General features: G+C 41.0%; 1 protein-coding gene across 1 annotated transcript in view; it reads right to left on the bottom strand.

Moving 5' to 3' along the window:
- Positions 1-824: 824 nt before the first annotated feature.
- TRPM6 (transient receptor potential cation channel subfamily M member 6) overlaps positions 825-12,591 on the bottom strand; it is a 137,159-nt gene continuing 125,392 nt past the window's right edge. The window contains exons 37-39 of the mRNA XM_025423303.3: positions 12,389-12,440; positions 7,724-7,830; positions 825-5,555 (exon numbers count right to left, since the gene is read on the bottom strand). Coding sequence (XP_025279088.1) covers positions 5,422-5,555; positions 7,724-7,830; positions 12,389-12,440 — 293 coding nt within the window. The 3' untranslated portion in view covers positions 825-5,421. The remainder of the gene's footprint in view (positions 5,556-7,723; positions 7,831-12,388; positions 12,441-12,591) is intronic.

The raw sequence follows: 12,591 nt of genomic DNA, 5'->3' as shown, positions 1-12,591 counted from the left end.
GACTTAATTCCCTCACAGTTCTGGAGGCTTAAAGTCCAAGCCAGCTGCATCCAGGCCTGAGGCGGTGGCCACGTGACACCAGGAGCCACTTAGTGCCCCTTTGGATCTTGAGCAGAGAAGCAAGGCTTGGGGGAGGAGGGGGCTGGGAGCTGATACTGAGTGCCTGCAGCATCTACTCTGTCTTCACTATTCAGAACTTGTAACTAAAATATTTAAAGAAACTGATTTTAAATGCAAATTAAAGGGCAAATGTTCTCAAAAAAAAAAAAAAAAAAAGGTGTTGCCATGTCCAGTTTCCTCTGAGGTGTCTCTCGTTGGTTAGCAAGTGGCCACCTTCTGTGTCTCGACATGATCTTTCCTGTGTGTGTCTGTGTCCTAATCTCCTCTTCTTATAAGGACATCAGTAATACTGGGCCAGGGCCCACCTTAATGACCTGATTTAATCTAAGTACCTCTTTAAAGTCAAATACAGTCACAATTCTGTTAGAATTTTAACACATGAATTTGGGGGTGAAAGGAGGGGAGGCACATTTTAGCCTATAACACACACCAAGAGTTTCTTTTGGTTACCAAAAGATCCTGAGGCTCTGTAAACTCTTAGTCGATGACCAATAGAGAAACAGAGAAAAAGGTTCATTAGAAGCCAAAATGCAATCACATGATATCAATAAATGGTTCCTCCAAATGTCTCCATGGAAAGGCATTTGGACTGTCATTAGCTAAAGGGTTTCTACCATAATACTTGTGAGGACTTTGTGATACTAATGTAGCAAATGGAATTTCTACAGGTTCACAATGAAAAAAAAAAATCACTGGGGAAAGGTGAAAATTCTAAAGGAGGCTATAGTTGACCCTTGAACAACGCAGGGATTAGGGGTACCAACCTCCCTTGCAGTTGGAAATCCATGCATAACTTTTGACTCCCCCAAAACTTAACTATCAGTAGCCTACTCTTGACCAGGAGCCTTATCAATAACATAAATAGTCAATTAGTACATATTTTCAATGTTATATGTATTATAAACTCTATTTTTACAGTAAAGTAAGCCAGAGAAAGGAATGTTATTATGGAAATCATAAGGAAAATACATTTACAATACTATACTATAAGCAATCTGTGTATAAGTGGACCCATGCAATTTGAACCATGTTGTTCAATGGCAACTGTAGTTGCTAAAAGATGCTGGCAAGCTAAAGGCCAGAATTTTCTTATTACTAAACAGCCCCATACTGACAAAATGTAAGTCACCATTAATTAGAATTTTTGTAAAACATCCAGCTTTACAAACATCAAGATTCTAAACCTGCTCTCCTTTATTCCCAAAAGCATCACTTGTCATGGTGCCAGATTTGGGCTTTACTTGTTCCGGAAGGCTTTCTTTAGGCAGAAGATGGCAAAAGAAATTAACTGCATAAACCTAAATACACCGAAAAGCAAAATAAATAGGAGATACTGTGAAATGGTAAATGTCCTGATTTTGAGCTATTTAATTAAGCTTCAAAACAAAAAGGGAGCAATGAGCTTCTTCCCCTCGGAAACAGAAATAGCAGAGACCACTTTTGTGTTTACACTGAAACAGGTCCACTGAGCATCCTCTATAAACATTAAATAATGATCCCATAATATCAAAAATGAAAACCTCTTATTATTTATTGAACTGGATCCCATGCTCACAGGAAACCTGGTGAATGAGATTCTCAAAGGGCTTTATAAATGCTCTCTCATTATTGTTCACCTTTGTTTGAAAAGGTAAGCATATCATCTCCATTTCAGAGTTAGGGGTTAAGACAAGGGTTAGGCAAATTATATAAAGTTATACCAAAGTCTGCCAATGATACAGACCAAGGTCTGTTACTGCTCGAGGACTAAAAAAACAAATCTCTCTTTGAAACATTAAGCAACTTACTAATTATTTTTAGGAGGGCTTTTCACAAAAATATATTTTATCTGTACATCATGGTCTGGAAAGAAAAGTCACAAAATAATAACTGTGCGAAATAAAAAAACCAGTGTGGTTTCCGGAACGCTTTCTATTCTATGGACCCACCCATGAGGCTGGAGATTTGAAATGCTATTTTAAGTCTCATTTTCCTTCAGAAGCTAACCTCTGTGGAATAAAAGACTGTTAAGGGGGAAAAAAATCTTTTCTGTCATTTGACTTTAACTTATGATAAATTAGCTTCAACTAGTTTCTTAGAAAATTGCCCAAGAAATGACTACAGAAAATTAAATACCAAGACTTCAAAGAGGCAAACACACAGCCTTCAAATTCCGACCTCAGAGAATAATCCTCCCTTTCTCATGCTTTGGATAGATGTGAGTAAAGAAATCGGACTAGGGCATGGTAATGAACCATCTTTCAAATGACTTTTCTATCAATCTTCTTTTCAAAGGGTAATAAAGTGATGATTATTTCTAGGCAGTTTCTGGGAAGTTATCATCTCATTTCAACAGTCCCCAGTAAGAAGGACTGTACTCTGGTATCACAACAATGATAAGGGCAAGAACTGGTTGAGAATTCAATAGACAAGGTATAGGTTGTTAAAAGCTATTTCCTGGAAAATTAAAACAGAGAGAGATCAAAAGAATTGTGTTGGGTCTTAAGGAATTGGTAATCATTCCCTCCTAGATTAAAAATGCAAATCTGATTTATTACCTAGTGAACAAAATCCATTACCATTTGAAGGTTTTATTATTTCTTTCAACAAATAATGTTGGAAGCTTATAATGTGCCATGTTTTGTGCCAGATGCTAGTGGCTGATGGAGAGACAACAGACTATGATGGGGCATTTGTATCATGCCTTCTAGACCCTCAGTGGCCCATCTCGTCTAAAACCGGTTAACAAACACCAAGAAAATAAAATTATTTTTTTAAACATTCAGTAAATGGTTGCTTGGGAAGTCTTAGTCACCTAGAACTTGTTTTGCAAAGCCACAGGAAATAACAATGAGGAAGAAACACCCAAAACTATATCTGATCTCATTCCCCAGAGTGGACAGAGGCTTTAGGATGTCATGGGGCAGAAGTCACTCCAGGAACATACAGCCTCCTGGAAAGGAGTATGTGTACACAAGATGCCCTCAGAAAGGACTCCTGGGAACCCGGTTGCTTCTCTGATCCCCCAAGTCAGATCCCATCTGTGAGATGGGCTTTGTGCTCATGCAAAGATTGTAGACTTTGTTTTTCCTCAGTGGTTCCTAAAACCAGCCCTAGCTAGGTCTTCTTTTTGCCCTAATTCACGTATTCCAGTCAGAACCTACTACCCATTGGCAGAGGCAGCATGGGACACGTCACTGGATCCAACATTCTCCACAGAAATCAGGGCTCTTTTTTTTTTTTTTTTTTTAAGTATTAACCAGAAATCCAAACTTGGTACCAAAGGAAAAAAAAAAGAAAGAATCACAAGACATAAAGCTTTTTACGGGCAAAGAAATGCTCTGTTCATTGATCCTCATTGCTCACACAGTACAGAGAAGGCACTTTGGTAAAAGTCTGACTGAATAAAATAAAACTGACCGAATGAATGAATGGACATCCACCCTTCTGTGGTCATGAATCACTCAAAAGTCATGACTGTCACATCAGTATTTGCATGCAAGCAATCCTATGGGGATCTCTGATCAGCACTTCATCTTTATAAGTATATTATTTTGGTGGCTTTTCTGAAAGAAAAGAAGAGGAAAAGAAAAGAAGAGAAAAGAAAGGAAGAGGTACAACACAGGCATTTGAAATCACAATGCATTTGTTTTCAAGTTCCATGCCAGGTGACAAATATTTGACCAATCAATGAATGCCTTTAGTTTGGCTCTTGGACAGTAAAACTGCCTCTTTCCACAGTTCAGTGCAATAGATCCCTTAGTGATTTGCAGAATAGGATAAAGCAGTTAGGTCCTGAAAAAAAGCGTTTAACATTTTATCCCCATTGTCAATCTAGAAATCACCCAAATGTCCTGCCCACCACCACTTCCAAGACCAAAAGTAAAAGGGGTACAAATTAGTTTCTTGCAAATTGCCTAAGAACCAACTGCAACCCTTGGCAAATTAAATCTGTGGCTCTCAAGCCCTGTGTGCTCAGGCCACATGTCCCCTGAGGTATAACCTGGAAATACAGGAAGGTGGGTTAAGCAAACCAGCTCATGTAAAGGCTAAAGATAAAGAGGAGTTTCAAGCCCTTCCACTCTCTCCTGTGTGAAAGTCCATGCTTGTTCTGCAAAAGAGGGTGCAAAAGAGGGATGGCTGCTTCCCCAAAGGTTCTGTGCAGTGCACCGTCCTGGGAGCCTTCCTCTGGGCCTCAGAAACTGATTGGCGTGTTCTGAGGCCTAACTTAAAATGCACCCCGGGGCACTCTTTTAAGCCACCAGCGTTCTGCACTGGAACGAAGTGAACACCTTCAAAGCGAGTTTTCAGTAAGAAACCCCATCTTTCCCCAGAGGACCTGATAGAGTAACTTAGCCCATGATATTATATGCACAGCTTTGGAAAAGAGAGTCGTGTTTTAGAGGTTGGCCTAGTCAATGCTAACTGATAGTACCCCTGAGCTTAAGGGAAGAGGAAATACTTCTTTGGTAATTCCTAATTCTGCATATCCTCATTCCCCTTTAAGAAAAAAAAAAAAAAATATATATATATATAAAATATATATATATATTTTAAAAAGCATGCAGGAGCATTTGTTTTAGATTTCCTTTCTCCTTTCTTCCAGAAAAAAACCTGAAATGTCCAGGCATCCTGTGATTTACCAATAAAAAAAAAAAAAAAAAAAAACCTCAAATGCATCTAGATTTCACCAGGATACTACCTTTTTAACTGGTGAGACCGTGCAGGAGTATGGTCTCATCTGTGCAAACACATCCCATTCCCCATTCCATTGCTTTGCTGGTTGTTGCTATTCAAAGCCCTCTGCCGTGGGAAAGGAGAAAGGAAGTCAGATGGTTTTTATATCCACGTCCACACAAAAACACAATATGCGGATGAGGTAACAAACAGCAGTGGGGGCAAAGAGTCAGCACACACAGTGAGAAAATAAATTAAATTCATTTCCCTGGTTCTTTGGTGTCCACCCCCCACCCGTCCTGCTCCAGGGGTTCTAAGCCACCAGCTAAAGCAATGAGGTAGGAAGGAGCAGTCTTCCCACTGGATCATCTGAGTGTCTTCCCACCAAACTGCAGGAGGATGAGCGCATGCAGAGCACCATGCGCCCAGGTCAGTATCTGGAAGAACCCGTTCATCAGACACCAGTGAGGTCTTTCAGCAGGTGAGACTTGAGGCTCAGAAGGCGTGTCTCAAGGAGGGCCACAGGGTAAAGCCATCCTGACAGAGGCTCTGGTGTCACCTACGTTACTCCAATCCATCTCTGTTGCCAAAGATTTCATGGGAAGGAGGGCAACGGCTGGAATCCTCTCGCTTCTCCTTCTCTTTTTACAGTCGTGTGACATCTTCTGGAGAGTTCCTCTCCGTATTCCTTGCCAGAGCCCCCTCCGTGGGTTCCATTTTGATATCAAGTCCAAAAGTGGAAGTTATCCTTCCAGGGGAATAGTCATTTCTTTTTAAATCTGCAAGGAAAACAATGAAGACAGTTACAGGGAATCCTCAAGAAGGCAGTGTCCACACGGATAAAATGAATTTTAGGTCTGGCCAAGTGCTAAGAAAGGACCCTGCTTGCTTCCTCAGGTGGCAGATATGTGAAACTCGAGCCCTCCATGTCCAGACAACCCCTCTCCCCCGGCCCCAGAGTCCATGTGCCACCCTAACTCCCTAGTGCTGCTGTAAGGGCAGGGGAGGGAAGATGTGATTGCTAGATTCCACACACTGTGCCCTAGAAGGCACAATCTGGCTGGAGTTGAGTGAGGCCAGCCTGGAAACAGGGCATTTTCATTGCTCAAAGATGCACAGGACCAGGTTGTAATGATTAAGTTTGTTAACCTTAAATGTATATTCCCAATATTATTTTTTAGTGTTAAAAGGGGATTATCTGGATATAAAACTAATACATATTATAGTTAACTGATAACCAACATTTGTTGGACCTATCCATATATTGCTTCAATCTTCACATCAATTTTAGGAACTAGGTGTTATTAAACTCAGTTTATGGATGAGAAAAATCAAGGCCTGAAGTTCCCTTGCTAGTAAAACGCATTAGTGGGATATGAGCTCAACTATCTGGCTCTGGATTCCATGCTTTTATACTCTATTCTGAACTACCTTTCCTTAAAGAGAGGGAGAAAAAAAAAAAGGAACATAATCAAGAGCAAAGAAATATCACCTGCAGTTCTGTTTTCCTAACTAAGCTTTTTTTATATTCATATTACCAAATGTCTGAATAAATGGGGATATTCCTAATTTCCACTTAAATGCATTAACTATAGTGTTGAAAGAAAACAAAAATTAAGTCCATACGTGGAGGAATTATTGAGTTACTCAACACCCACCATCATGGGTTAAAAAAAAAAAAATGATCTCAACTTTAATCATGCAGAAGAGCTAACTTGAGCTCACGGATGGAAGCAGCGAGTTATGCCTCCCGCCTCCTGTTCTCCCGGCTGATCAGATACAGTCCCTGTGTCTTCCAGAGAGGAAGCCCCTGGGCAGCACGTCCAATGTGTTGTGGACTGATCTCTTTGCCCAAGTCTGCCATGCCACTGTGAGACTGGGTTCTGAGCTGCCCCAAGATGAGAGTGACGGTCCCCCTCTCTGCCACTCCAGTCCGATCTGCCCACCCCACCGCCTCCCCCGTTGCCAGCCCTGGCTGGCAGGCTAATTCCCACTGGAACTAGAAGCCTGCTCCCAAGCCCCGTCTTTGACTACGCCATGCCCATGAGAGCTTCTCGACCTCCTACCTCTATCTCCAACAAGATTAGAAATTGCCCTTCTTTGTTGTAAATTTACACCTACTCCATCCCAAGCTACAAAGGATGATGATCTTTTACTGATTTCCGATTCCGGGCTTGGTCATTTATTCTTAGGCAGGAAGGGCTACTCTGCTTAAAATGTGAGATTCCGGTCTAAGGACAAGTTTGGTATGACCTAAGAAAAATAGTGAACAAGCAGGGACGGACATGAAGCATCCGTTCTGGAATAAAAGAGAAGAATTCGACAGAGCTGGGACTGCCAGCCTGGGGACACAGACGTCCAGCTGCTTGCTTTTATGCTAAGAATATTTGTCTGCGGTGACTATATCAGTTCCGGAAAAAGTGTGCCATATTATCAAATCAGATTTTTGAAAACATGCATTGCAATATATGTTTAACGTGGCAGGTTTTTTGTAGTGAACGGCACTACTTTAATTGACAGCTGTTGTGTCCCCAGATCCTTCATGGTCCCAAGTGTCCAATGAGTAAATAAGAATTGAAATCCTAAAAAAAAAAAAAGAATTGAAATCCTGTGGACGCCACACAGGACTCAGAACAGGAGGGGTGGGGGTAGGGGAACCCGCCTCCGTTCAATTTTACCCCAATTAAGTCAGTAAACCTCTCCCCTTGGAGAGACTGTGACAAGAATTGGGCCCAATGTTGTTTTATCACATTTTGGCAGAACCTGAAGTAAATCCCCAGTCCTTGTAATCCCTTCAGAGACTTGAGAAATTTGCAGTCAGAAAGTCAGGCCTCGACTGTGAATGAGATAAAAATGTGATTGAGATTTTCGACTCTATCCCAGGTTACAATGGATGTTGTTCTAGGAGAGATTTACTCAGAGAGAAATAGAATTGTTCGGGGCATACCCGGGAGTTTGAGCTTCCGGCAGCAGGAGTTGCAACGATGTTTTGCAATGAAGTTTCTAATTGCATCTTCCCCTAAATTGGCTGGTCCAAACACCATTCCTCTTGATCTAGAGGAAATATCAGAATATCAATGAGATCACAGCGGAGGAAAAGGAGCTCAACTAGGATTCTCGGAGATACCGAGCAGTATCCCATAGTAACCCAGTAAACTTGAAGGAGCCAACAAAGAACTGAGCGCTTTGGGGAAGCAACTATGTTAGGTTTGCAAATTTAAAATTCAAATGCACTTCAATCTTTGTACCCAACTCCAAGACCTGCTGTGAAACTCATTTCAACGCTAATCTGATAGAAGAGTGAATTTTCTATGTACCCGCAGTAGAACAAAATACAGTGAGACCCTTTGCGATGCATATGGGGTGAGAGAATGACATTCATCACCAAATGTTCTTTCTACTCGAGTACCCGAGTACCCGAAAGGTGAGGTGAGACGTAAAACAAACTTGTTATCAGAACACACCTTCTGAAAAGATTCACATACACTGTTTCCAACCCAAAATACTTTTCAGAAGATAACTGACGTCTTCAAAAATAAATGCCTGACAAAACCCTACTTCTAGTACTCACAGCTCTTGCGACAGTTGGTTCTTATCCTGCAAACTGCTCTAGCTGGGCTCCTTGGGGGAAAGACAAGACCACGAGGACACAGTGACTTTGTGGACGTAAACTACATATGCTACGTGTAAGTGACAAAATTATAAACAGACCAGCACAGATGAGGCACATTTTGAACACTCCAGAACACGACAGATCCCTAGAGGATTCTAGGATCGATGTTCATCCATGGTTAGATCCTGCACGACGCTTTTTTCAGGCTGACACTCCGCACACCACGGAACAGAGCACACCAGGGACACTCCCAAAGAGACTTCATGAAAGGTAATATTTTATTTTAATGACATGCAGAGTGGAAACAGCACATTCTAAAATCTGAACTCAATTACCACTCTTAAATACCACGTCTTAAGAAAAAAGAAAAAGCAAACTCTCACAAAAGGAAACAATAAACTTCGCTTCTGAGGAATGTGGTTTTTCAAAAGGGACGTGGTGTAAAAATGGACTTTTTTCCATCTGAGTATTGAAACATTTATCTCAATTTCCACTTCCTTTTGGCAGAACAACAGTAGCTGCTCTGAAGATGTGCCAAGCTCAGAATGAGGGCTGATGTCAGTTTGCTCTCGGATTGCCTCGTGGCTCCGAGGCGAGGAGGTGGAGGAAATCTCTGGGGAAGACAACGTGAACAGACACCCGGGATTAACTTTCCTGGTCACTCAATCGCCCTTACAAAGTGCGGCTCTGCTGGTATCTACCCGGCTGCATAAGCTGCCTCTTGTTCACTACTCCTCTCCTTCAGAGCATCTGCTAAGGAACCACTTTAATAAGACGAACCCAAATGTGGCAAAAAATATTTGTAAAAAAAGATAGAACCACTTGCAATTTAGTACCAGAACTCTTATGATGCCGCTGGAGTGAAAAATAAAGGTGTTGTTTCAGCCATTCAGATGGAAGCATTCCTTTTCTATTCTCTCTAGACCCTGCTGGAATACTCCACTCCTGCATTCCATAATGTCATTACTTCCCCCCCACCCCCACCCCACCCCACCCCTAGAAAATCAAGAAAACCCCCAACTTAGAGGGTTTTCCTGATTCTCAGATAAAAGTGGTAAACTAGATAATTTCCCTCTCTGAGCTCTGTGAAAGTTAACACAAAAGGATCAAAGTGTCTCTGAAATGTCTACACGAGAGGTGTGACCACTCCCCGTGTAGGATAGATGGGGAAGGAGTCATGGAAACACCTATTTGTAGCTATCGGGTCTACGATCCTAGCATGGCCTACAGACTTCCAGTCTCAGTTAAAAAAACAAAAACAAAAACAAACAAACAAAAAACCAAAAACCTGTTTTCCAGATTTTCCACAGCACAGGAAAAGCAAGTGGTAGCTTGGTTCTACAATTAGTGCCATGTATACACAGTTACTAAAGATCCTGTAATCACCATCATTTTGCACTTGTCAAAGGCCCCAAACCATCAAGGCAGGAAGTGGAAAACAACCCCAGACGGCCAGTAACTGAGGTTGCCTCCACTGAGGCTCAGTGACCTGAGGAAGTGCATTAAGTGGCCAGAGAGGGCTTGGGAGGAGCCAGATGACCATGTCTTCACACACACAAGTGTGCTCAGGGATAACTGGCACTACACATAATATCAGAATCTGTACCACAAACACACACACACACACACACACACAAAAAAAATCCAAAAAAACACAACCCTCTTCTCCTTTGGTAGAGGAGTCTGTCCTCTCATTGACTTCTTATCCTCATGGGCAAGTTAGTTCACCATCTTGACTGAGATTCAGCTTTCTCATTTGGGATCGGGGACAGAAGAAGCCTCCTCCAAACGTTGTTCTTAAGGGTAAAGCAAACATGCGAACGCGCTTGCTTAGGCACTTCTCAAACTACAGTTTATACCAAATCACCTGCGGATCTCACCAAAATTCAGATTCTGATTCAGTAGGTCAAGGGAGGGTCTTGAGAGTTCGCAGGTCTGACAGTGTCCCAGATGGTACTGCTGTTACTGGTCTATGGCCTGTGCTTCCTGTAGACCACACGGCACTCAAAAACGCGTGTGTTGGTGAACCAATTAGACATCACCTGCCACCACTATGATAAAAGTTACCTTACCCAGGAAAACCAACTGCACCCAAAATTAGTAACCTCATGAAACCAGGCAGGCTACAGCCATCCTACCAATTTCCAAAGTTCCTATCTTCAAGTCATAAACGATAGTTTGCCATAAGACAAGAGGTGCCCATTCTTGGTTGCCCATCAGAACCACATGGGGAACTTCTCGAAAAATATAGACATCAGAGCCCCATCCTCAGAAATCTTGATGTGATACTCATTCTCAGAAGCTTTTCCTTTTCTTTCCTTTTTCTTTTTTCTTTTTTTCTTTTTTTTTAGTTTCCTCAGTGACCTTAATAGAAATTGAGACCCACTGGCCTACAGAACACAATTAAAATACTCAACTGGGATAATATAATCCTCTGAATTCTAAAAGTTGGAAACATTCAGGTCATATTAAATGATATATATCAAGGTCGAAATGTAATAGATGATGGAGTGTACATAAACTGGGTTCATTCTATAGGCAAACCATTTTTCACTGCAAAATTATGAAGGAAGTACCAGGTTCCTGGTTCCCTACAAACCCGTGGGCACACAGGGCTATTGAAGAAATAATAATAATATCCTTAGCTAAAAACACTTTAGCTCTGCTAAAACAAAAAAACCAATAAAGCCTTTTTCTGAACCCTAAGGGTTACAACATGAATTCCATGCTCAAATATCATAGGAGTTGGATGCATAGGGGTATTATGGCTCACCTTTACCTTCTCTAACTCATCTAGTCCAAAAGAATAGCTAATATTACTTCTAGATGGACCTCTTTGCCTACAGATAAGAACATATTTAGAGGAAATCACCGAGGAAAGGAATAGAGCATTAAAGCAATGAATGGTTACAATGTGAGTGCTGTGGAAGAAAAGTAAAAGTTTCAGATTTTATTTTACAAACATTTCCCATCTATGTAATTTCTTTTATATATATTTTTTCTACAATCCAGACATGTACAGCAACAAAGAAGTAAAAATACCACGTGCTAGCAGTTCTCAAAGTGTGCTCCAGGCAGGCAGCATCGGAATCATCTGGGAACTTGTTACCTTATTTGACCTCACCCCAAATCTGCCGAATCACAAACACAGCAATATGTGTTTTAACAAGCTCTCCCGATTGTGATGGAAGCTCATGTTTGAGAACCGCTGTCGTCTGCCATATTGATCAGTCCTTAATCAGCACCAACACTACTCTGTCCTCCAACTTTCTCAGAAGAACCTTGGACCCTCTGCTGCCAAGTTTTCCCAAAAGCCTATATATGGGATCAAATGCCCACGGGAATTCAGAGGCCAGGCAGACAATTCATTCTTCTACATAATTTAAACTGAATTCCCGAATTAAGTCAGACAATCTGATGCTTCATACATAAGCCCCATTGTTTTGAACGCTTGTAGATTTGCTGTTACTGACTAGCACACTCTACGCCTTTCATTTTATAGGCATGTGATAGAAGACCCAGCCCATGACAAGAACGCAGGGACTCTGTTGTGAGCACAACAAGGGAAGCTGTGTTTCTCCTATGACATTGCTTCCTGGTCAAAGCCTATAGATACTGAGCTTACCCCATACTTCCCATTTGCTTGGGCCACCAGAAAACTCAGAGTTAAATTTGCAACAAAATCCTAGTTGCTGCATTGGTCTCTATACTTTCCATTTATGTGTATTAACTTCAAATTTCATCTAATTTTATTTCCATATGTTCTTTTTGCCCCTCTGTCCTCATCTATGCATTTTTCTTTATAAAAAAATTTATTGTAGTGGATATAGATATATAGATATCCAACACAGATATCCAGCCTATAGGTAAACATAAGCCATCTCAAAATCTTTCTAGGATCTAGGCAAGAAATATATATGTTTAGAAATTAATTTTTAAAAGCCGTGTACAATGTGTGAAGTGCAATTTTCTAAATGATAACATCATAAATCAACTTACTGTTTGTCTTCAGGTTTTATAACAGATGGATCAGTCAAATTTTCTCCAACACCTCCAAAGGAAAAATAAAATACATTTAACAAATGGGGATTTCATTTCCTCAGGAATTCAAGTAAATAATAACCAAATCTTAATTTCTTTCTTTAAACTTACATTCACCCTGTAGTAAATTCAACATTATGTGACTTCAGTGTGCCATAAAA

The sequence above is a fragment of the Canis lupus genome, chromosome 1, assembly GCF_003254725.2.
Source record: "Canis lupus dingo isolate Sandy chromosome 1, ASM325472v2, whole genome shotgun sequence".
Lineage (NCBI taxonomy): Eukaryota > Metazoa > Chordata > Mammalia > Carnivora > Canidae > Canis > Canis lupus.
The sequence above is the reverse complement of the archived record's forward strand: the minus strand, read 5'-3'. Positions and strand labels throughout refer to the sequence as shown.